The following is a 26234-nucleotide window of genomic DNA, read 5'->3' as shown; positions in this document are numbered from 1 at the left end:
CTCCCAGTTATTATCCCCACTCCTTTGAGGGAGAAATAACTCTACCCTAGCAACACATCTTAGAAAGGGATGTTGATTACAGTGAGTGTTTCCTTGAACCAGATGTTGTCTTTAACTTTTTTTGAAGCCCTTAATAACCTTGATGTCTCTCTTATATTCCTCTTGCCCTGTGAATTAAGATGACACAGTTATGTTCTTTAGCAGACTGTCGTCTGAGAGAAAATGTTCCACCTGAAATAAGGTCTCTTTGAGGGTGGAGCTTTCATTGTGAAATCTCCCTATCATAGCACCATGGTTGTTTTCTCATATATATATATATATATACACACACACACACACACACACACACACACACACGCTGGTGTAAATTTTTAAATGATGTTTAATTGTTCTCTCCTTGACAATAAAACTGAAAAACCACTAGTTTCAAAAATATAAGCCTTTACAGTACTAGCTTTGTGGGGGCCATCAGCAAGGGGGTGGAGAGCTCAGACAAGTTCCTTTCTAGCCAATTTCACTGAAGCTTCATTTTCTTTGACATCTTCAGTGGTGGTTGACGTGGCAGTGATTTCAATGTAACCATTATATACATTCAGATCTGCTTTCCTCTTTCTGTTTCATTGGATTCTGGGTCTTTGGTTTTGGGGTGCGTGTGTTTACAGGTTCATACTGTGTGGGATACAGGCCAGAAATCGCAGTATCAATCTGCTGTACCAAAAGGAGAATCCTGAGTGACTTAGTGGAACATCCCACAGTACTAAAGCAGCCCATGCAGAGTTAATGCTGTAAGGGACTCTGTGTTCCTCATCATGAGTTTCTATTTTTTGGTGAGGGGAAATGAATTTTCTTCTGCGGAGTAATTATTATTTTATGCACTCTGTTTCAGTACATGTTACTATGGCAATGACTGCAGGGACTCCAACTTCCTTCCCCATGAGCAACCACACCCGGGAGAGAGTGACAGTGGCCAAGCTCACGCTGGAGAACTTTTATAGTAACCTAATTTTACAGCATGAAGAAAGAGAAACCAGGTACTGGGTGTTAGATTTCGTCTACACTTGAGTTTTCTATGTGTGGTAGATGTTGGGGGGCGTCTGTTATTCCCCCTCAAAACATGTACACAACTCTGGCTAGCAAATAACTTTTAACTGACCACCTATTTTCTTGGTATGAATAGCTAAAAAGGTTTTGGCAGCTTTCCCTTGTGCCATTTCAGCTGCTGTTCTGCAAACAAAGCCTCTATTTACATTACAGGCTTCCTCAACCTCTGCCCTCCAGATGTTTTTTGGCCTACAACTCCCATGATCCCTAGCTAGGTCAGGGATGATGGGAATTGTAGTCTCAAAACACCTGGAGGGCCGAGGTTGAGGAAGCCTGGTTTACAATGTTGATATTTGTGTATCAATGTCCTTGTTAATTAACCCCTTGGAAAAGCGGAGGTCTCAAAAGAAGCTCTGCTTTTTATCTAGTTGTTCAGCAAAATGTACCTTTTTATTTTTAGTTGGATATTGTTTTCCTACACCAAGTCACTGAAGAAACATGTTTTGTGATACTTTGCAAGAAAGAGGAGAAGGTAGAGACATGTAAGATGAGAGAAGATTGTTCTTATGTGGTCTTGTGTCCTTCTATTCTCTTGTGCCGGGATTAGCAACCAGGAGGCTGGACCCCTCCCCACCTTCTCACTATATAGAAAGGTCCGGTGACTTCTGTTTCAGTGTATCTGAAGAAGTGTGCATGCACACGAAAGCTCATACCTAGAACTAACTCAGTTGGTCTTTAAGGTGCTACTGGAAGGAATTTTTTTATTTTGTTTTGACCATGGCAGACCAACACGGCTACCTATCTGTAACAGGAGGCTGGACAGTCACTTCAGGGGTTTTGCTCCTCTCCTCACCTGCCAGGGAAACACAAAAGGGACCCAAGCAGGCGAATGAGTGTGTGAGTGGTCCTCTGGATCTGTATAGGTCACCCAGACTTCCCCAACCTGTTGTCCACCAGATGATGTTGGACCCAAGCTCCCATCAGTTGCAGCCAGCTTGGTGAATGGTCAGAGAGGGTGGTAGTTGTAGTTCAACATCTGCTGGGTGCCAAGTTGGGGAAAGATGAGGAAGGTTATTGGGTGAACAGTGGCAGCTTAAAATAAACTTGTATTCTGTACTCGACATTTCTGTGTTCCAATTTTTCCTACTGATATGATTTGAGGAGTGAAGTCACTCTAGTAGAGTAAAATACAGGCTGTTCATTTTATAATATATACACACACCCTTTTTTTCTACCAACCTAGGCAGAAGAAACTAGAAGTGGCCATGGAGGAGGAAGGTTTAGCAGATGAAGAGGTAATGTGAATGTAATTTAAGCTGGAAGCTTTTACAGTTTACTGTTCAGAATTGGTGCTTAATGATTCACGGGCCTGCACTTGAGCGGTCTGTCTTGGAATCACGTTGCCTAGAAAGCAAGAGTAAGATGAAGAGAACTCAGGTAGGAGGTGATAACTGCACCTTCTTTGTCACTGTGGGAAAGTAGGATTGCTAGATTTGGAACAGGGTAGAGTTATTCTGTAGAAGGAGCTGCCTTTTCCTTAAGGAGGAAGATAATCCCATATAATTGAACCAGTATTGATATTTTAATGGTTTCAAACACTTGTGGTCTCTTTTAGCATGGCAGATTCAGCAAGACTGCCTTTTATTGGCAAAGATTTTCAAACAGTTTTTATTGGTTGGTTTCTTGTAATTGATTTTAGTGTTTATACTGTGCTGCAAGTCACTGTGGTTCACTTTTATAAAGTAGAACTACTAATGAATCATCATGCTCTAGCAATCCATTCCTTATAGCACCGCAAGAGTGGGGATGATTCTGCAATAGTTTTTGCCATTATATTGACCTTGCAGTTTTTTCATAACATAACACACAATGGCGCAGGCTTGCGCCAGCGATTGAGAGGGCCAATATCACACAATGATGTGACACCCCGCATGCGATGTTGTGTGACGATGTGACGTCACCACTGGATATTGAGGGGGCTTAGCACCCTCCTTTAAAACTTCTTTTTTTGGGGGGGGGGGCAGGAGCCAGTGTCCCTGATAGCATGCTACAAGAGATGACTGGGAAAGTTGGGAAATCTCACGTTGACAGAAATGGGTATACAGTGCCATCTTGTGGCTGTAAATGATACAAGATAAAAAACATTGAGTTTTTTAGAGGCACACTATCATAGTAGAATCAGAGAAAGGTAGCATTGTAAGGGACCACAAGGGTCATCTAGTCCAACCCTCTGCAATGAAGGAATCTTTTGCCCAATGTGGGGCTTGAATCCATGGCCCTGAGATTAAGAGTACCATTCTCTACCAACTGATGTTTGTCTATTTTGCTCATGAAAACTATTGTTTGGCACCTTTTCTAATATTAGGCAGCATGCTAAATTTTGCATATCAGTTATTAACCAATTTTCTGTTGAAGATGGGGCTCAAAGAAATGGCCTTGCGTGGACCTATAAAGTTGCGTTACACAAAAGCAGACCATTGGTCTACTACCTTAATACTTTCAGTAGCAGCAGCTCTCCAAGGTCTAAGTCCTAGCTAAGATACCATTGCCTATTTAAGTATTTTGACCAGGAGTGATATGTCTTTTTGAAGTAGGTCATTCGAGGAAAACGAGCCATAAGCCTGGGTTTGCCCAACAAGCCATTGTGACCGAAACAGCACAGAGGTGGTGTGAGATTATGCACTAGCCTGCTGCATAATCACATTAAATCATAGTTTGTTTTAAAATACTAAATTTTGTTTATGCTTAAATATTACATTTTGTTTATGTTTGAATATTAAAGGTGCAAAAAATATTAATTTCACATATATGCCCATGGCAGTGACTGATGAAGAACAAGACCTTGGGCTTGTAGAGGAGGCTCTATGAAGATGCTGGCCAGTGTGCAGCAGCTGTTGAAAAGGCAAATCCTAGGAGTCATAAGGAAAGGAATCAGAAACAAAACTACCAGTACCAGAATGTCATCATACAAATTGATCATGTGATCACACCAGGAATATTGTGTATAGTTCTGGTCACTTCATCTCACAAAGGGTATTGTAGAGTTTGAAAAAGGTTCAGGAAAGGGCATCCAAAATTATCAAGGAGATGGAGGAACTCCCCTGTGAGGAAGGGGGACAGCATGCACCCTCGCTGGGGGGGGGGGAGTGCAGAGGGTGAACGGAGTCCACTGCGCCAGGCCAGCCCTTGCCGCCGAAGCACCACCAGTGCAGGGCTGGCACGGGGGTGGCAGTGTGAGGAGCAGCCCTCCCCCGTGTGCCCAGGGCAATTGCCCCGGAGGCTCCCCCCCCCACTACATCCCTGCAGCGCACACGGGTTGTTGTTTTCTGTTTAGTGAAAAGGTGAGTTAAAAGTGCATAAAACTATGCATGGCATGGAGAAAGTGGACAGAGAAAAGTTTTTCTCCCTTTCTTACACTGTACAGTAGAACCTCTACTTACGACCGCCTCTACTTGGGCGTGATCCAAGTTGCGACCGCGGCAAACCCGGAAGTAAATACCGGGTTTGCCGTGGTTCGCACATGTGCAGAAGTGGCTTCTGCTGTTTGTGCACATGCAAAAGTGGCGGCCGCCACCTGCACATGCACAATGGTGCTTCTACCAGCAACCCAGATTGACTTACAGACAGACTTCCGGAACTGATTATGTCCGTAAGTAGAGGCTCCACTGTATTGCTAGAACTCATGAGCATCCAGTGGAACTGAATGTTGTAAGATTCAGGACAGACGAAAAAAAGCACATGGTTAAAACTATGGAATTTGTGATGGCCCCCAACCTGGATGGCTATAAAAGTGGACTGGACAAATTCATGGAGGAAAAGGCTATGAGTGGCTGCTAGCCATGATGACTGTAGTCTGCTTCCAAGGTCAGAGGCAGGGAGAATGCTGTTCCTTGCATGGCTTCTTTGCAGGCTTCCCATGGACACCTGGTTGGCCACTGTGGAAACAGGACAATGGACTAGATGGGCCACTAGCCTGACCCAGCAGGGCTATTCTTGTGTTCTTATTTTATGACACATTAACCACACCAATGGGACTCACTTAGTCCTTCCTCCCTATGGGAGGCTAGAGGGAATTATATCCCATACTTGGTGATAGCAGCATTATAAACTGATTACTTGTTTATACCCATTTTTGTATGAGTTGTGGATTTTCTCATGCTTAATATATATTTCAGAAAAAGCTACGAAGATCTCAGCATGCCCGCAAAGAAACCGAATTTCTGCGGCTGAAGAGAACAAGGCTAGGCCTTGATGACTTTGAATCCTTGAAAGTTATTGGAAGAGGTGCTTTTGGAGAGGTTCGTAATTTGTGTATTTTCTTAGGACCTCTTTATTTCAGGATACCTTCCTGTCAGGATAACTTACTGAACAATAATCCTGTTTATGGTATGCAGGGAGGGGGGGACAACAACTACCAGACTTTTAGAATACATCTGAAGGCAGCCCTGTTTAGGGAAGCTTTTAATGTTTGATGTATTACAGTATTTTAATATATTTTTTTGGGAAGCCGCCCAGAGTGGCTGGGGAAGCCCAGCCAGATGGGCAGGGTATAAATAATAAATTATTATTATTATTATTATTATCATCATCATCATCATCATCTCAGAATTCTTCATTTTTTGTACTGCTCTCCCTTCCCTGACTGGCTCTTTGAGACTTTTTTTTTTAATAACTCTGATAAACATTCAGTAAACAATCAGTAAACTTAGGTTTCTCTCCCCTCACTCCCAATTTTCTCAGTTCTCCTTAGAGACCTTCCTTCTAATCTTCATGGATTTTAGTAGCATTTGTTGCTCTTTGTAGCAGAGATCAGGTGTTCATATAGATTACCTGTTACGCTCACCCTTTTTCCAGTTTTGGAATTGCTATTCAACCAGTCTGCTGCATTTACCCCAGTATTACAAATTTGTTAGCTTAACAGTATGCTTTAATAATGGCTTTAAAAAAATTAATCCACAGGTCCGCCTCGTTCAAAAGAAAGATACGGGTCATATTTATGCAATGAAGATACTAAGAAAAGCTGACATGCTAGAGAAAGAGCAGGTATGTCTTTTTTGTATATTTCAAGCACTTCAAAACCAATAGTGATGATATGCAGTGTTGTGTGCAATATATATTTGTAGTATTGCTGAAAAAGGACCATACGTATTCCTTCAGCACATTTGTTGCCAGTAGGATGCATTGCCAGTAGGATGCATTGCCAGTAGGATGCATTGCCAGTAGGATGCATTAGTAGAACTGATAAGTTACTGAAAGATTAGTTTACCTGTTTATAGAGAAGTTGGGCAAGATAGAAGGATGAGTTGGCTGAGACTGAGATTTTTGAGATCTTCTTTGTGGTGTGGGAGGGTGGAAGACAGATAAGGCTGTCTTTAAAACAAAACACTGGGGACTGTGGCTATATATCCATGCCGTACTACTTCTTTGGAGTCTTTGGAAAAGTGTGTGCTGCAAATCTTTTTTTTTTTTTTTTTTTTTTTTTGGATAGGTTTTTTTAAAATAATATTTATTCAGGTTTTAAGTTTTAAAGATTACAAAAAGAAAATTAAAAAAGACCAAAAAAAGGAAGAACAAAAAACAAAAAAATACAGAAAAAATACAGACAGTTAGGAAACAAAAAAAAAAAAGCAACTCAAACTTTTACATAACTTTCTTTCCTTTGCTTACTTCCTTGACCTCCTCACACCTCCCTTTTTTGTATTCTAGTTCAATTAGATATTTCAGCAAATCCTTTCCAGCTTTGTTTTTACCCTAATAATCTGTCTTAATATACTGTAATTTTACATTCTCGCCTTTCGCCAATTAAAAAATCAATTTTTATCTAATCCTTTATATCATTTCTGATAAAACCACATTATTTCATTCCAACATCCTTCTAACATTCCTTAATTTTACAATGTTTCTGTAAATAAACTTTAAATTTTTTCCAATCTTCTTCCACCAACTCTTCACCTTGGTCTCGGATTCTGCCAGTCATTTCCGCCAGTTCCATATAGTCCATCAGTTTCATCTGCCATTCTTCCTGGGTGGGTAAATCTTGTGTCTTCCAATACTTTGCGATGAGTATTCTTGCTGCTGTTGTTGCATACATAAAAAAAGTTCTGTCCTTCTTTGGCACCAATTGGCCAACCATGCCCAGGAGAAAAGGCCTCTGGTTTCTTCTGGAAGGTATATTTAAATACCTTTTTCATTTCATTATAGATCATCTCCCAGAAGGTCTTAATCCTTGGGCACGTCCACCAAAGGTGAAAGAATGTACCTTCAGTCTCTTTACATTTCCAACATTTATTATCGGGCAAATGATAAATTTTTGCTAGCTTGACTGGTGTTATGTACCACCTGTATATCATTTTCATTATATTCTCTCTTAGGGCATTACATGCCGTAAACTTGGTACCTGTGGTCCATAACTGTTCCCAGTCAGCTATCATAATGTTATGTCCAACATCTTGTGCCCATTTTATCATAGCAGATTTCACCGTTTCATCCTGAGTATTCCATTTCAACAGCAAGTTATACATTCTTGACAAGTTCTTAGTTTTAGGATCTAACAATTCTGTTTCCAATTTTGATTTCTCCACCTGAAAAGCAATTTTCTTATCCAAATTATAAGCTTCCATTATTTGATAAGAATGAAGCCAATCCCGTACTTTGTTTTTTAGTTTTTCAAAACTCTACAGCTTTAATCTGTCTCCTTCTTGTTCCAATATTTCCCAATATTTCGGCCAATTGGCCTCCATATTGAGCTTTTTCAGAGCCTTTGCTTCCATTGGTGACAACCACCTTGGAGTTTTGTTTTCAAGCAAATCCTTATATCTTATCCAGACATTAAACAATGCTTTTCTGACAATATGGTTTTTAAACGCTTTGTGTGCTTTGGCCTTATCATACCACAAGTATGCATGCCAACCAAATACATTATTAAACCCTTCCAAATCCAATACATCAGTGTTTTCAAGAAGTAGCCATTCCTTCAGCCAACAAAATGCGGCTGACTCATAATAAAGCTTAAGGTCTGGCAGGGCAAATCCACCTCTTTCTTTAGCATCAGTTAGTATTTTAAATTTTATTCGGGGCTTCTTGCCCTGCCAGACAAATCTAGAAATATCTTTCTGCCACTTCTTGAAATATTCCATTTTGTCCAAAATTTGCAATGTTTGAAACAAAAACAACATCCTTGGCAATACATTCATTTTTATCGCAGCAATTCGGCCTAGCAATGATAACTTCAAATTTGTCCATATTTCTAAATCCTTTTTCACTTCCGTCCAACATGTTTCATAATTATCTTTAAATAAGTTCACATTCTTAGCAGTCATGTTAACCCCTAGGTATTTCACTTTCTTAACCAATGTTAATCCTGTCTCCTTCTGAAACCTCTCTCTCTCAATTGCTTTTAGATTTTTCTCTAAAACCTTAGTTTTCAACTTGTTCAACTTAAAACCTGCTACCTGACCAAATTCTTGAATCAATTCCAATACTCTTTTAGTACTAGATTCTGGCTCCTGTAATGTCAATACCAAATCATCAGCGAATGCTTTCAATTTGTACTGTTTGGCTCCGACTTGTATACCTTTAACCAATTGGTCCTTTCTAATCATATTTAGCAAAACCTCCAGGACCGATATAAAAAGCAATGGGGAGATTGGGCACCCCTGTCGTGTTCCTTTCTCAATCTTAAACACTTCTGTAACTACATTGTTCACAATTAATTTAGCTTTTTGCTCTGAATAAATTGCACCTATACCGTTTTCAAAACCTTGGCCTACCCCCATTCCCTGTAAATTTTTCTTCATGAAACTCCAAGAAATATTGTCAAAGGCTTTCTCCGTGTCCACAAATATCAAAACTGCTTTGGTGTTAATCTTCACTTGTAATTTTTCTAAAATGTTAATTATATTCCTCGTATTGTCAGACAAGTGTCTCCCCGGGAGAAAGCCCGCTTGATCTTTATGGATTTCTTCTACCAGTACCTTTTTTAGCCTTTTAGCCATAATATCAGCAAAAATTTTGTAATCCACATTGAGCAATGATATAGGGCGGTAGTTCTTAAGCAGTGTGTGCTGCAAATCTAAAACAAATCTATATTTATAAACTTATTGGGAATTGTCCAAAACATATGCAAACCAAGACGTATGCAAACCAAGGTACCACTGTACCTTGTGGTATTTAATTGTGTACTGTAAACTATTGTTTATTGTATTGTTTACATTGTTTCTGTGAGACAGAGCAAATTCACGTGAGCATGTATGATACATGATCACTACGCCTTAACACATAAAGCTTGGTTCTGCGAAATGGAGCTCAGTCTTGCAAATTGTTGTTTTTTTTATAATAATATTTATTAAAGTTTCAAAAGAATTACAAAAATGAAAAAAGAGAAAAAGAAAACAAAAAGAAATACAAAGTAGAAAAAAATAAAAAAGCAATTGAAAACATTTCAATCTTTCCATGTCTTGTCTTTCATTTACTTATTTCCCTGACCTCCTCACACCTCCCTCTTTTGTATTCTAGTTCAATAGTTGTTTCAGCAAGTCCTTACCCTTTTTGCATTTATCTTGATACTTTATCATAATAAATTATAACTTTACATTTTTCAGTCTTGCAAATTGATTGAGCTTGTCTGACAGCTGTTACCTCTGTTGATAGCATAAATAGGCTTTCTTTGAAATTATTTGGCTTATATTGTCCAAGAGGGCAACGTAGAGGGAATGTTGAAGTCCCACTGAAATCAATGACACAGAGTTAAGTGCTAAAATTTTAATAATATCAATGGCATTTCTATGCATTGTAACTTTCTGGGGAAGTGTGTGTGTGTGTGTGTGTGTGTGCGCGCACACCCATGTACTTACACTTTTATATTATCTAGCAGTAATGTATTTCTGCATTGCATATGAAAATTGGTCAACTGGTGGTTTATGTAGGATAATAATTCTTTATGTATTGGCTATTGTGAACATTCTGTTTCGTTGTTCAATATTTACAACTATAGGTGGCTCATATACGGGCAGAAAGAGATATACTGGTTGAAGCAGATGGTGCCTGGGTGGTGAAGATGTTTTATAGTTTTCAAGACAAACGGAATCTCTACCTGATCATGGAGTTTCTACCTGGAGGTAAATAAATGGTCCATGCTTCATACCTGAAACCAGTGTCACTCACTGGATTGAGAGCTGGGTGGAATCTAGACACATATAAAAACCGTTCTGAAAATCCTTTTTTTATTTTAAACAGCACTTTTTAAAATACAGTGGAACTTTGGGTTACGTTACCTTCAGGTAATGTAACTTTTGGGTTGTGAACGCAGCAAAGCCAGAAGTATATTCTTCTGGGTTTGCCACATGCGCAGAAGTGGTGCCTCTACTTGTGGATTTTCCAGAGTATGTACGGACCCCAGGAATGAATTACATTCATATCCAGAGGGTCTACTAGATTGAATTTTCCATAAGACTCACCATCATCATCTAGTGTCACATTGAATATTGCACTTAAAACTCACTTAAAACGTTTTATTTGCAGCTGTATAGCTGAGTCCCTGGACTGAGGAAAGTGTATAGCTATTCCCAATCATTTAAACACAATTAAAGGATGAGGAATGTTTTGATCACACTGTCTTTTATTCTGTGACATAATGTAACAATACAAACACAGTTATTAATTGTTTTAAAAAATTAAGAGAAGGCTTAAGTGTATATGCAAGTGACTACATAAAATGTTTGGAGTCCCCCCAATATTTCATGAAAGAGCCTTCATCACTCTGCTCTGAACTGCTGAGTTTCGAAAATACTTATTAGAACTGATTGAGCTTGTGCCGTTGTAAATATTTGGACTACCAAAGCCTATTTAATTGTAAAATCCTATAATATATATTTCTCCTTGCTTCAGGAGATATGATGACATTATTAATGAAGAAGGATACTTTATCGGAGGAAGAAACACAGTTTTACATATCTGAAACTGTGCTGGCCATTGATGCAATTCACCAGCTGGGTTTTATTCACAGAGATATTAAGCCAGATAATCTTCTCCTGGATGCAAAGGTATAAGATGATTTTACATCTCCTGGACTTTCCTGTCTTCATTCTGACATTGGGTATTTGCAGCATGCAAAGGCTGAAGGGACATGGTAGAAAGCCATTCTTGTCCTTCACGATACGTTTATGCCATGGATGGGGAATACTTTTCAGCTCAATGGATGTGTTCCCTTCTAAGCAACCTCAAAAGGGAAGGGGAGTTATTGTTTTGTTTTACTTATTTACTTGTGTTTTTATCTTGTATGTTATTCTGTGAACCTCCTTGAGATCCTATTATGAAGGGTGGTATATAAATTTAATAAACAACAACTTTCCAAGGCCCAAATTCCAGGGATGGGTGAGACCAGGGGCAGAAGCAGGCAGAGCAGCAAATGTAAATTTTACCTTTGTACAATAAGCTAGTTTCTGCACACACTAGTGTACCCTCTCTATCCTCCATCCAGACATGCAAGAGACACCAGAGTTCAAGGACACACTCCAGCCTGGCAAAAACACACTCCTATGCAAAGCAGGACCAGTAAGGGGTGTCAGCTGGGGAGAGTTTAGTTGGCCAGAGAGAGGCCTGAAGGTCTGCATTCAGACTCCAATTTGCAGGTTACCTGCTCCTGGCACATGCAAAGGTGTTAGAGGAAAGGAGTTGGAAAACAGGCTCCTCTCAACCGGAACAATGCAACGCTGTTGACTGAAAAACATTTTTTCTTTTCAAAATATGTGCCTTTTCCTTTGTTGTAATTCTCTTCTAGTTTTGGGCATTTTAAGTAAGGACTTGCAAGCTGTCAAAGGCTTTTCGGTAGTTCAGCACCTAAACTAATGTAATGTTTTCTTTCCATAGGGGCATGTAAAACTCTCTGATTTTGGACTCTGCACAGGTTTAAAGAAAGCTCACAGAACCGAATTCTACAGAAATCTTACACACAATCCACCAAGTGACTTCTGTAAGTACAGCCTGTTGTAGCTTAAAAGTATTAAACTACTCTGCACTCCCTCAGAGGCATTGACAGGTACACCGTACAGGTTAGGCATTATATAAGTGCATTATTCCTTTTGCCAGAACTCCTTTTTGAATGAGAACAGTGCCAAGTTCATACTTCTTTGCTGTGGCTGGTGTTCTAAAGAAACCTTTGGTCACTTGCTCCAGCAGCTGCCATTTTTGCCTGGTCAGGTGATATTAGCTGCTGCTAGAAAAAATGAACAATGGTGGCTTGGGAAAATAGAGCTGCAGAGAGTAAGTGGTGTGAGTTGGCAGTAGCATTGTTTTAGTAGTCGTCCTCCTTTCCAAGATTGGGGGGACAGTAAACCAGGTGTTGCCAGAAAGTTCTCTTGTTGCCCTGCTAACTATTCAAAACTGTGGTAGATAATGTCAGCATCCTTCAGGGGTCGAGATGCCTTCTGGCTAGCCCCCAGCTGGATCATGCCCTTCCAGCTGTGACGATCCCCCGATCTCTGGTGCGACGTAAATCAGCTACTCAGACTTCAAAAGCCTGAGCATGCTATATTAGCAGAGCATACAGTGGTACCTCGGGTTACATACACTTCAGGTTACAGACTCTACTAACCCAGAAATAGTACCTCGGGTTACAAACTTTGCTTCAGGATGAGAACAGAAATTGTGCTCCGGTGGCACAGCGGCAGCAGGAGGCCCCATTAGCTAAAGTGGTGCTTCAGGTTAAGAACAGTTTCAGGTTAAGAACGGACCTCTGGAATGAATTAAGTTCTTAACCCGAGGTACCACTGTACTGCGCAAACAGAACAGGCGTGAGGCTTGTGGAAACATACTAACAGCTAAAGATTTATTAAGCATAAATCAGGACAAAGAAAACATGTTGTCTCCCTTTCTTCTCCTCAGAGAGAGAGAAAAGCAAAAGCTATACACAAATGGAAGTTCGCAGCAGACTGTGCTGGAAGTAAACAGGCATGTGACACGCAGCAATCCCATGTCTGCTCTTTAAGGTGGAATGGAATTTTCCAACAGATTAGAGCCTCTCCCCTCTCCAAATTAGATATATATATTTGAAACAAGGCCATGTAAATTCAGCCTGGTCTACACATGGCAGCAAAATGTGATAGAATAGACTACCATTTTACAAAGTTCCTTTTTTTAGTTCTGTAAGTTAAAACACACACAGATAAACTAGCATATGTTCATACTCAACATACTCAACCTTCTCCTAACTCTCACTACTATGTGCCTACTTTTTGTTTGCAGGTGTTGTTGTTGTTTTAAAAAAACACATACACATTGGCAAGCATTAAAAAATGGCGCCCCCACCTGCAGTTTGAAGTGGTATGGCCTATTCAGGTGCCTAATTTTGCTCCATGTGTGGACGAGACCAAAGATCATGGCACAAAAACAAAACCTGGATACCCGTTTTTCAGTTATAAACAAAGTCCATCTTCCTGTGTCTTCTGTGCTGAAGTCCTGTACAAAAATTTAGCACAAACAGTTTCCAGTCTTGCATTCACTTTCCATCCCTTGCATCTATAAAACTTGATTTCACACATTTCACACATTTACGAAAGTTTGGAGAGGGGAGGGGGGAATGATGGCATTGGCTTTCATACCCTCATTCAGGAGCTGACCACTAGTAACTACATAATTCCTTCTTCCCTAAACATGGTTTTCGTTTGCACATTTACCAGTGCAGTTTCAGTATTAAACTATGCTAACGTAGCTCCCGTTGTACAGAGGTAACATTGGTATTGTGCCCTATCTGAATTTTTCTTGTGCTGGTAAAATTGAATGCAATAATTTATATTTTTGCAAATTAGCATTTCAGAACATGAACTCTAAGAGAAAAGCAGAAACATGGAAAAAGAATAGGCGACAGCTGGTAAGTACAGTTTTTGGTGAGCTTTGAGTGCTTTCTGCAAAGTTTTTCAGCATGATGGCCTTCTGCTGAAAAATTCATGCTTCAGCAACCTCTACTTGTCACCCAATCTCCTCAAGCAACTAAAAGGCTGTTATTAGATGACAGGTGAATGCTTATACATTATTATAACTCAAGTTAATAAGACTGCCAGAGTATTGACTAAAACTTTTTCTTAAAATCATCTTGCTTTTAGGCATACTCTACTGTTGGGACCCCAGATTATATTGCTCCAGAAGTTTTCATGCAAACGGGTTACAACAAATTATGTGACTGGTGGTCTTTGGGAGTGATTATGTATGAAATGCTAATAGGTAAGAATTATTGACTCCGTTCATCTTTTTGTCCCTTTTCCAATGAGAATAACACTTTCTCTGAGCGTTTTGTTGAGAGAGCCAAGGATTGACTTGCAGGTTTATATTCAGTCCTGCGTCTTCTTTCCTGTAATTTAGTCTAAATCTGACATTCAAATCAGTACAACATTTTTAATGATTTCCCCTCCCCCCCCCATTTCTTCAGGTTATCCCCCTTTCTGCTCTGAAACACCTCAAGAAACATATAGGAAAGTTATGAATTGGAAAGAGACTCTAGTATTTCCACCTGAGGTGCCCATTTCAGAAAAAGCCAAGGACTTAATTCTAAAGTGAGTTGATGCTTCTGTTTTCTTCCACTACCCTTTTCCTGCTTGTGGAACAAACACAATGATGCACAGCTTTGTTAGCACTGAGCATGCAATGTAGAGCCCTTTGGTCATTGCCTTACCACTGTGGGAGCCTCTGCCATGTACATAGGTGCTCTCCAGAACAGTATTGCTCTTCTCACAAACGTGGATGATAGAGTGGGAGGTAAGTGAATTGGAAGCCTTCTCCCCTGAACTCAGGCTTCCAGTGTTAAGTCAGTGGCACATGAAGCTCCCACAACACTGGCATTATGTCAGAAAGTACCCCTAATAAAGCCCAATAAAATCTGCTTTGTTAATCCATGTTTTGAAGTAAGTGAAGTCCAAAAAATTGTAAGCTGTTGAAGTTATTGTGGAAAATCACTCCTGAAATTAGGAGCAGAAGCAAGATTCTGCAGGAAACATCCTTACAATAAGTTAAGGCAAAACCTTTAATTGGCGGTGTCCAGTTGCATAATGTGGGCAAGATAGTAGGACTAGTTGATCCAGTTTAGCAATGTAGATGTCAGTGTTTTAAGCATTTTTACCCTGCTCTTCAGCCAATAAAGGCTCAGCTTGCATAAGATTAAGAATGAACGAGAAGCAAGACAGTCCCTGCCTGCAGGCTTGCAATCTAAAAGTCATGACTCAAAAGGAAATCCCCTATCACCACTACACGCCTCCTCTTAGGTCTGGTCGGGGTTCTTCCGTGAGCTGTCCGTTCCAAGGTCGCCTGCACATTCCCTGAGGACTGACTTTGCTGCTCGTCTTCATATACCTGATCGACTGTAATGAGGGAGAGATCCTCAAATGGAGTCTGCTCTTCGTCTTCCATGCTAGGGGAGAGGACCTCAAAGCGATTGTGTATTTCTAAACAATCAGAGTGAACCCTGGGCCTCCTACTTCTTTGAGTCACGTTTCTCCATATATCTGGCTCCTGTGTTGGTGAACTAGCCTCCTTCTCAGGGGAGTCCCCTGTCTCCTCCTTGGTGGAGACGGTGTGCTCTGTTGCTTCCCAGAAGAGCTCCAGCTCTCTAATTCTTTGGAGCGTAGCTACACGTTTCTCCAGTTGCTGGACTTTGTCTTCTAAGAGGGCAATCAACATGCAATTGCTGCAGGTAAAGCTGCCTGCAACCTTTGGCAAGATGGCAAACATTGCGCAGGAACCACAGGCGACTGCAGCTGTTCCCTCACTCTCCATCTTGAGAACGTGTTGTTGGGGCTGGCTACAGCGGTCCTCCATCATAAGAAGCGTGCAGACAGGACAAATAACTCCCCCCCCCAAAACCTAGGTCTCCCCCAACAAACGTTTGAGACTAGCTCCCCTAAATCTAAAAGATGGATCAAACTGCGCGCGCCGCTGCCATGCAAGCTCTGATAAGCTCCTCCCACAGCTAATCACCTGCCTCAACAGAAACCGCCCCCTCTGACCTTTGCACAGGGAGAGCAGCTAATCAGCCACAAGAAACACACACACACACACGAGAAAACCCTTTTTGCTCCTTCTTCAGCTGCCGCCCTGCAAGCTCTGTGATGCGGCTGCTAAAGAAGCCAATGCAATTCTGGGCTGCATCAATAGGAGTATAGCATCTAGATCAAGGGAAGTAATAGTGCCACTGTATTCTGCTCTGGTCAGACCTCACCTGGAGTACTGTGTCCAGTTCTGGGCACCACAGTTCAAGAAGGACACTGACAAACTGGAACGTGTCCAGAGGAGGGCAACCAAAATGGTCAAAGGCCTGGAAACGATGCCTTATGAGGAACGGCTAAGGGAGCTGGGCATGTTTAGCCTGGAGAAGAGGAGGTTAAGGGGTGATATGATAGCCATGTTCAAATATATAAAAGGATGTCACATAGAGGAGGGAGAAAGGTTGTTTTCTGCTGCTCCAGAGAAGTGGACACGGAGCAATGGTTCCAAACTACAAGAAAGAAGATTCCACCTAAACATTAGGAAGAACTTCCTGACAGTAAGAGCTGTTCGACAGTGGAATTTGCTGCCAAGGAGTGTGGTGGAGTCTCCTTCTTTGGAGGTCTTTAAGCAGAGGCTTGGCAACCATATGTCAGGAGTGCTCTGATGGTGTTTCCTGCTTGGCAGGGGGTTGGACTCGATGGCCCTTGTGGTCTCTTCCAACTCTATGATTCTATCATTCTATGATTGGAAAAGGAAGAGGAAGAGGAAAACAAGTGAACTCAGACACGAGTTCTTAAAGTTAGAGTTTTTTTCAGTGGCCTGCTTGAGTGGAAGCAGTTCAGAGAGAGGAGGATGCAAAGGAAGCAGATCTCAGCAGAGCCTTCTTGTTCCATTTCTCCCTCTGCTGCAGCCAGATATAGCCTAAATATTTTGAGCCAGCATGCTGCTGAGTAACTTCTTGGTTCTGTTTATTAAAAAATGATCATCCTTGTTCTTCTTTAGCAAATACAGCTCTTAAGTTCTTGCACATTAATAGAATTGAAGATGCAGGAGGGGTTTAAAGGTGATTTCATTGCAGGAAGGAATGCAAAACTTAATACTCCAAACTTAATACTTCATGGACCTTTGTTTATGCTTGTATTTTTACATTGGACATATAGTTGTGTCATATCCACATATCTTACCTCACTGTTGTGTTTCAGCTGAGGAGGTAATGCACTTTCCCTGCATTCAACTTGTAATATTTATATCCAGGGACAGTGCTATTCTTCCCCCACACCACATACACTGCCTCTCTGAGAGTGCATTGACTTCTCTTAGGATTGGAGGCTGTGTACTCCAGCTTTATGGAGCACCACTGCAAGCTGAAACTGACTTAGCATGAAGGCAAAATCTGGAGTTGTGTTGGTGGCTAAGTAGTACCTGGTTGGGTGGGATTTAGCTGTAGTATTAGTAGTAGCAGTGCTCTACTGCCCTGCTGCTGCCGTTGCCCACCGTCTTTTTTGTTTTTGGGGTGCTAGTTTAATACTATTTTCAGCCCCGAGTAGACTGTCACTCCCTGGGATTTATTGTATGTATGAATGCATGACTGATTTACAGTGGATCTTCCTGGCAGTAACTATGTAGTACAGTTGGTTGCTTATTCCTATATGCAACTGTATGGCTGATTTTAGTTGGAATGGCTTTCACCAGGCTTACAGCAAAATGTGGTGTTGTAGTGAAGCTGGTCCAGCCTGCCTCTCATTTTTCCGAGCAACAGGAGTTGTAAGGGAGAGGCAGTGGGGCTATTTGTGTTCTAGCACACACTCAGTTTGAGAGGGGGGGGGACAGCACTTCTGTCAGAGTCTAGTACAGGGTCTGATGAAAAACATCTTCCCGCTCATGACTGTGCTTGGTATGTAATGCTGCTCTTCACTGTTTCACTGTCCTAGAGTTGTCTTCACAGCCCATTTCTCTTGGCTCCTAGGAATTGTATTTGGCACTTTTCTTTGTCAGTCCAAGGGGGTCCCTCTAGCCCCGGGTGGGGGGCAAAATATTGGATCCCCACTCTCTGGAGCTGGCCATTTTTAGAATTGTTTTCTCCCCACTTTTAATTAGAAGAGGATTGTTTTTAGTCCATTGTTGTATTGAATAGTCAATAATAATGGGACTGACTTGCCTGACTGTTTGTTTGTTTGTTTGTTTACCTATCTGAACTTGCTGCATGCTGGTATGTAAGGTAGTTTGCTTCAGTGCTAGAAATTTACAAGGTATTTTTGTTGCTTAGTCGACTTAGTCGTGTTCAACTCTCTGTGACCCCATGAACCAGAGCAGGCCTTGGAAACTCTCACCTTCTTCTCAAAGCTTCTCCTTTTTTTATGTCTGGAGTTTTCTTGGCAAAATACTGGAGTAGTTTGCCAGTTCCTTCTCCAGGTGAATCACATTTAGTCTAAACTCTCGGCTATGACCTGTCCGTCTATGACCTGTCATAGCTTCTCTGAGTTATTCAAGCCCCTTCGCCACGACAAGGCAGGGATCCATGAAGGGGAGTCCATATTTTAAGATTATACAAATGGGCTTCTGCATCAAGCTGTGACTGTGGGGAGCCACTTGTCTGAGTTCGGAGAAGACTCAAATGGGGAATGACAAAGACACACACCCCTACCCCCCCCCATTGGTATCAGAGGAGAAAATTAGCTACGGAGATAAATTTTGCCCCTTTCCTAGTTCAGAAGGAATTGAAGGACTCCTTCCAGGCAGGTTAAGGGGGTGAGACACAGGCGACATTGTTGCAGGCGACATTGGAGGCGACACAGAAGCGGCTTACTTTCTATCAAAATGGACTAATTGGAAATGAAATAAAAGGTGCCCTGCTAGAAATGGTGAGTTGGTAGATGCTGGGGAAAGTCTGTTCGTCTAACTATTGGAAGGAAGAGAGAATGAAATTGCTGCTATGTGAAAGAAGCGGAGGAGTGGACTGTGCATCAAAGTTATGAAGTCATTGAGAAATTGCTACCTTCCCTGTTGTCAGCTGAATAAAGAGCAACAAAATTAAAATGGAATAAGGAGTATCAAAACTAAAGAAGAACATCTGAATATAATGTGACTTTATACTGTAAAATTGGAAGTACTTTGCTCGTAACAGTACAACGGGAGAGTTCCAGTGGAAGAGGAATGTAAACATAAACCTCTTGTGTCCGGTTGAATGAGAACTGCAAAATGGAATCTGACCTGGAAGGACTGTGGCTGGACTGATGGGTTTGAACTCAGGAACAGATAGAAACCAGCCTCCTGCAAGGCTGCCTTAGGCACAGTCTGTGCATTGCCCTCCTAGTTCAGCACAGTCTGCTTTTGAGATCCTTTAAATAATCTTTATGTATGGAAGTGAGAGCTGGACCATAAAGAAGGCTGATCGCCAAAGAATTTATGCTTTTGAATTATGGTGCTGGAGGAGACTCTTGAGAGTCCCATGGACTGCAAGAAGATCAAACCTCTCCATTCTGAAGGAAATCAGCCCTGAGTGCTCACTGGAAGGACAGATCCTGAAGCTGAGGCTCCAATACTTTGGCCACCTCATGAGAAGAGAAGACTCCCTGGAAAAGACCTTGATGTTGGGAAAGATGGAGGGCACAAGGAGAAGAGGACGACAGAGGACGAGATGGTTGGACACTGTTCTCGAAGCTACCAGCATGAGTTTGACCAAACTGCGGGAGGCAGTGGAAGACAGGAGTGCCAGGCATGCTCTGGTCCAGGGGGTCACGAAGAGTCGGACACGACTGAACGACTAAACAACAACAACAAATAATCTCATTCAGGGACTGAAATAGGGATCTCAAGATGTACAAAGCCTGTGATCTACCATTTGGCTATAGTCAGTGATCATGCAGCTCCTTCATAATTATCCCTATAGCCTATTCAAATTGCACCTCAGAACTTCCTAACTTTGCCACTCCGGCAATGTAGCTGATCACGACAAGGATTTTTTCCAGCCCTTACTTTCCCCATGCCCTTGTATTTAAAAAAACAAAAAGTCACTATGAATTCCCATAACCCTGAATCAGTCCTGGGTGTGTTACAAGGTAAAGGCACAATTATCTAGTTGGTTTAAGGAATTTGGTGTATGTCAATATCTTTAAAATAATTAAGCTTTAAGACTTTAAAAATTTGCCATGCAAATAAATTGAAATAAGAGGAACAGAACCATTGAGTATTGGGATGAAATGCTCCAAAATGCTTGTATGTTTTTATTTTACTTATATAAATTATTTATATTTTAAATATTTATTAGCAGTTCTTCAGTCGTTGCTTTTGGAGCAGCTTACAGAATAAAGCTAAGATGGCAATGAAATCCTACAGAGGCAAAAAGTGGGAAGGTAGTTAAAAGAATCTAGTGTAAAATAATCGCAAAACTAAAATGTCTTAATAGCTTCTTGGAAATTCTTAGTTCAATGACATTTCTGCCACCCACAATGTAACCTTAGGAAAACTAGTTACTTGTTTGCATAGCATTTTTCCTGTACCCCTTTAGTTTTATATGTTAATAAAATGTTAAATGTTATATGTTAAAATAGAATGGTAGCAGTGATAAAATCTACATCCTTATTTGTTAAAAGCACAGGTAAGTAAGATTTTAAACTTGGTATGTTATCTCTCTGCCTTAGTTCTGTGCTGGGAATATAGAGATAATACTGACTTAACTTACAGGGTTGCTATATGAGTCAATAGCTTTTGTGTTTTGAAAAGAAATTGAAATGTACACTATAATCCTAAATGTTGGCATTAGGTTGTGATTCTTACTAACCCATTATCAGATTTATTTGTTTTCAAAAATTGGATTTTAGCCAATAGAAAGTTGTCTATGTTCTGTTTTGGTTACTCTTTTTCCCATAGGGATAGCAAGAGGGGTGTTGTGCCCATCTCTTCTTGTTTGTCTGTGCAGCCCAAAGTCCTCTGGTGAATGAAGCCATGGGGAAGAAGTGGATCTTGTCTCATCTGATCATTTTTGTATGAAGAAAGAAAGGAACTATGAGAATGTCTTGCAAGCAGCAGAAGTTTCATCAGTTTTCTTAGAATTAGTAAGGGAACCTAAAACTCCCTTACAAATTCATGAGTGGAAGGGGCAGTCAGTAGTGATTTCCATTGGTGACTGGAAGTGTGGATTCAGACTGCAATTTTGCGAATTTTGAAACGTTCATCTTTCATTGTAGACCACCTTGGCTGCAACCTTTTGTCATGTTTTCTTTCTCTCAGATTTTGCACTGATGCAGAAAACAGAATCGGTAGCAGTGGAGTAGAAGAACTTAAGAGTCACCCATTTTTTGAAGGTGTTGATTGGGGACATATCAGGTACAGTTGCTGAAAGATTAAAGTATGAATGGGAAACTTTTTTCAGGCCAAGGACTGCAGTCCCTTGTGGTCAGTCTTCTGACACCCAGAGGCAAAAAGTAGATGGAGCCAACAGATGGAACTCTTGCCCTTGTACAGTAGGCTACATTCCAGCAGAAGTCAGAGGTTCCTACACAAACACCTGCACTCAAACATTATTCTCTATCCAGGGAAGCTGGAGTGATAATCAAAGGCACCTTCCAGCCAGGCAAAAGCACTTGATAAGGATGTGAAGCAGGGCTTGTGAGGGTTGTGGCATGGGGATAGTCCCAATGGCTGTACAGAGAAATCCAGTGGGCGGCATTCAGCACTCAATCCTCGGGTCCTCGATGAAATAATAGCAATAGAATGGAGCAAATATACTGCATCTCTAACATCTACGTGCTCTAGTGAAGCTTCCTAGAAAGTTGTGATGTTAGGATATTTTTAATGCACTGTGAGATTATTATAAAGTTGCCTGTGCTGTTCACTACTCTGGTATTTTTGTTTTGCTGTAGAGAGAGACCAGCTGCAATCACTATAGAAATCAAAAGTATTGATGACACTTCCAATTTTGATGACTTCCCAGAATCTGATATTTTACAGCCAGGTGAGAGTGCACATTAATGCTGCAATATGGATTAAATGAACCACATAATTTTGGAATAAGACCTCGTTTCAGAGTTCTTGTTTTTGTTATCTGAGGGCCACCTCATCACTCACAGTTTAGCAGGCCTCTTACATCTCCCTGTCACATGGGAGAAATGCTCTGCGTCTTTTCTATCACCTTTTGCTTCATCCCCTGTACTTTGTGTTCCTTAACTTTTCATTATAAACTGAGAGGTTAAAAGCAAATTTATGTTAACTTGATCAGCATATTTTTGGGTTGCTGCAGTTGGCTTTTTAATGTTTTGTACTGCTTGCTTTTAAACCTGTTTGTGTCTTATGCATCTATCATTTTAATCGGGTTTTGATATAAATTACGTATGTCTTCTTTTGTTAAGCTACTTTGATTACTTCTGAAAAAAAAGCAAGATGAAAATGAGAAACTAAAATGAAACAAGTGTTCTTCGCTTCTAACTGATCAGAACAATATACCATATTTTTCGCCCTATAGGACGCACCGTCCCATAAGGCGCACCTAGTTTTTTGGGGGGGAAATAAAGGGGGGGGAATTATTCCCCCCCCCAGGCGCGGGGCTGGGTTGGGGGAAGCCCGAGCTTCCCCCAACCCCAACCCCCAGAACAGGCAACTCTCCGCAAGCCGTGGGAGCCCAGCGCCGGGCTCCCGCGCCTTGCGGAGAGCTGCACGAAGTCTGAAGAGCGAGAGGGGTTGGTGCGCACTGACCCCTCTAGCTCTCCAGGCTTCAGCGAAAGCCTGCATTCGCCCCATAGGACGTACACACATTTCCCCTTCATTTTTGGAGGGGAAAAAGTGCGTCCTATGGGGCGAAAAATATGGTATACTGTAATGCACTAATGGATTTATTTTGTCTGTGATTGGCTGAGCTGCCCTAATTTCACTGAGGGGCAGTGCGTACAGAAGCGCTATTAGCTGAGCACATTGTACAGAGGGGAAGAGACTGCGGATGGGCTTTGGGGAAGTGTTTATAAATGTTTAAAACAATTAATAAAAAAAATAAAGTAAGAACGACCAGGTGTCTAGGATATAATGAGGGAAAGGACTGAAGTGGCAGAACAAGGGAAATAGAAGTGCTAAGGAATAAGAGCTAGAAAGTGGGGTACAGTGGTGCCCCGCAAGACGAATGCCTCGCAAGACGGAAACCCGCTAGACGAAAGGGTTTTCCGTTTTGGAGGTGCTTCGCAAAACGAATTTCCTATGGGCTTGCTTCGCAAGACGAAAATGTCTTGCGAGTTCCTGCGGGTTTTTCCCCCTTCCCCCCCTTTTTTCTAAGCCGCTTATCTGCTAAGCCGATAAGCCGCTAAAAGCCGCTAAACCGCTAATAGCGCTAAGCCGCTAAGCCGTCAATGGGCTTGCTTCGCAAGACAAAAAAAAACCCTAGACAAAGAGACTCGCGGAACGGATTCTTTTCGTCTTGCGAGGCACCACTGTATTCCAAAGATAAGGGAAGAGTCTGAGAGATAGAAAGCTACCTGAAGTCCACACACTTTATTTTGCTCTAGGCTTATAATAGCCAAAATTAGACTTATCCAGCACTGTGCTTGATGCTATTCCAGTTTCAGCCCTGTAGTAGACAAAATAATGGAGTACAGGTGGCTTGGTCCCGAGCAATCCCTTGGAAACATAACAGTAAGCTTAAGAACAAAGTACGAGGTAGATGGACCATTCACCCATAATTGCTTACTGATCTCCTTACTACTAAGTTATGTTTCTTGCTTCTAGGTTTCTCCCTGTAGTTGTAAAAATTATTTAATCTGAAGGGAGCTGGTTGCCTTTAGGGTGGGCTTCCAACTAGTGTTTCTTACTGCATAGGGCTGCTATATGTCTGAAATTTCCATATCCGGGATTTGGCCATCGGAAATGGTGTCTAGACGGAATTTCCAAAAATCTGGGGAAATGTCTGGGAAAACCAGGGCATAAGGCAACACCTATTGGAAGTGTTGGTTTTTTGGTGAATTTCGGGGGGGGGGGGGAGCTTAAAAACTTCATGGTTTTTTGAGAGATTTTTGCCCCAAAAAAAGGTCAATAACTTTTGTGTCCGGATTTTCACTTTCTGAAATATGGCAACCCTATTACTGCAAGAAGTTTAGGAGATAATGCAAATGTAAAATAGAAAAATCATGCATATAAATAAGAGCAATACAGATGAATCCCCAAGCATTCTGAAGGGGTCCAAGTTTAATGCGTGCAGTTATCCTCTTGTTCACTCTCGGATCCTAAGTAAACTCTGTAAAATGCATCACCATTTTATTTGTGTAATTTAAAAGTCATACAGTGTGAATGATTAACTTCCGTCTTCAGTATTAATTTAGCTTAGCATTGCTTGAAGCTTGACTCTGTGCATATGCATGCGTATTTATAATCTTTATTTTTGCATTCTAGTGCCAAACACCACAGAACCTGATTACAAGTCCAAGGACTGGGTTTTTCTTAATTATACTTACAAAAGGTTTGAAGGGCTCACTCAGCGTGGCTCCATCCCTTCGTACATGAATGCTGGAAAGTTGTGAAACACAGCAGAAATAAAACAAAGAACTCAGGTAGCTGCTGCATCACTAAGACCCGCTTGGCATAGATCTCAATACACTGAAATGGTCACAACGATGGACTGAAACTAGGAAATTCTACCGGATTAGGATTTCTAAGACTACTACAAGAATTAGTTGGCAGTGCCAGCTGGCTTCTCTCTCTTTCACTCTTTTTTTTAATAGTGAATATTTTTGTTAACTTTATTATAACAAAGGTACTGGAATAAAAAAAGGAATGGACATCTTTGTATCTGCGCTGTGTGTGTGTGTGTGTGTGTGTGTGTGTGTGTAAAAAGGTCAATTATGCCTCTGTTTGTATTGTGGCTCTGTACTGTAATGTGTCTAATTTGCCCAGGGGTTCAACCCGTATCACATTTGTACGAAGTGACATTGCTTCTCAGTAATGTTGCCTGTTGTGTGTTTAACCTGGGCAGGGCTTTAGATATGCAGTATGAAAACCAGAAGCCACCTTTTTGTAACTATTCAATAGGTTTCCTACAGATGGCATGTGAAGACATAAGATGTTGTCATGGAGCTGCTGGAAACAAATGCGTATACTGGTTGAAACAAGCTCTTTTGAAGGTTTTATTCTCTGTACTTAATGGCTTGTGCTCTAGCTCAGGACTACTAAAGAGAAGCTGCACTTCAGATTGGAACCGCTATAGAAATGGGACCCGGGACCCAGTATATTTAGCATAATAAACTGCTGCGGAGAGAGCTGCAATTCTTTTATTTTCAGGGGAGAAATGGTACTGTGAAATCAATTAAACTACAGCTTCATAGTGGAAAACTTGTAGAGAGGAGAAAAATCTGGGACGACAGGCTAAACAGCAGCTGAATATGCTTCCGAAAATCTGTGTACAACCTACCTTTTGCTTCTTTCATTTTCTTCCTCCTGCATTAACTTCCCCTTGGTGGTTTGTTGTGCCATTTTATCCTTCTCTGAGTACCAAAGACCCTGAAATGGCTTGATTGCAAATTTATACAGTTCTTTTTACTAGAAGTATATACGGTTCACTTCTTGTCAACATGTGGTGTTTAAGAAGGATGAAATTACTCGCATGGTTTTAACTTCGGGAGGTGAGGGTTGGGTTGACTAATATTGATGGCTGTGGGGTAAGTTGTTGTTGTTTTAATACAATGAATTGGCGATGAACTTACAAACTTGCAAATATCACATAGCACAGCCCTCTTTGTAAGTGGACCACTTCAGAACTAGAGTGGTGGACAAGTTGCATCTTCCAAGTTAAAGAGAAAATTGAACAGAGTTCCTGCATTTAAGCCACTAGCTGCATGTTGGGAAGAATTCTAAAATTCTTCTCCCTGCCATGCTAACTTTCTACAGGGAAGAGAGGTTTCATGAGAAGTAGCTCATAAATATGCAAGCTTCCATGTTCAATCCCCCATCTGCCTGTTGGAATGGTATGATCCCAGGAGAGCTGTGCAGTGAACAAATGGACAGAGTTTTGTATGGGGAAATGATTCAGAATCAACCAATGTTGCCAGTGTTTGAAATCTAATATAGCTAGAGCAATTGCACTTTTCATTTTGTTTTGCTAGAGGTTTTATTTTTTTAAAGGTTGGTTATACAAAGCCACAGTCACCAGATGCAGTGAGAGAGAACCTGGTATTAACCTGAATCACCCTTGTTAAGTGATCACAGAAGACTTCATAGGCTGCTTGGATCCATGATTAAAGTCATAGTTTTAT

General features: G+C 41.1%; 1 protein-coding gene across 1 annotated transcript; it reads left to right on the top strand.

Moving 5' to 3' along the window:
• Positions 1–886: 886 nt before the first annotated feature.
• On the top strand, positions 887–24774 carry STK38L (serine/threonine kinase 38 like). The gene is made up of 13 exons (XM_081879179.1): positions 887–1031; positions 2285–2336; positions 5217–5339; positions 6001–6084; positions 10034–10157; positions 10927–11081; positions 11908–12010; positions 13845–13906; positions 14139–14256; positions 14462–14585; positions 21241–21336; positions 21873–21964; positions 24379–24774. Exons 1-13 carry the CDS (start codon positions 898–900, stop codon positions 24504–24506), a joined length of 1395 nt encoding a protein of 464 aa, XP_081735305.1. The 5' UTR covers positions 887–897; the 3' UTR covers positions 24507–24774.
• The last annotated feature ends 1460 nt before the right edge of the window (positions 24775–26234 follow it).

This window comes from Podarcis erhardii (assembly GCF_964252035.2).
Source record: "Podarcis erhardii genome assembly, chromosome: 10".
NCBI classification, from domain to species: Eukaryota; Metazoa; Chordata; class Lepidosauria; order Squamata; family Lacertidae; genus Podarcis; species Podarcis erhardii.
Note: the sequence above shows the minus strand (reverse complement) of the source record. Positions and strands in the feature narration are given on the sequence as shown.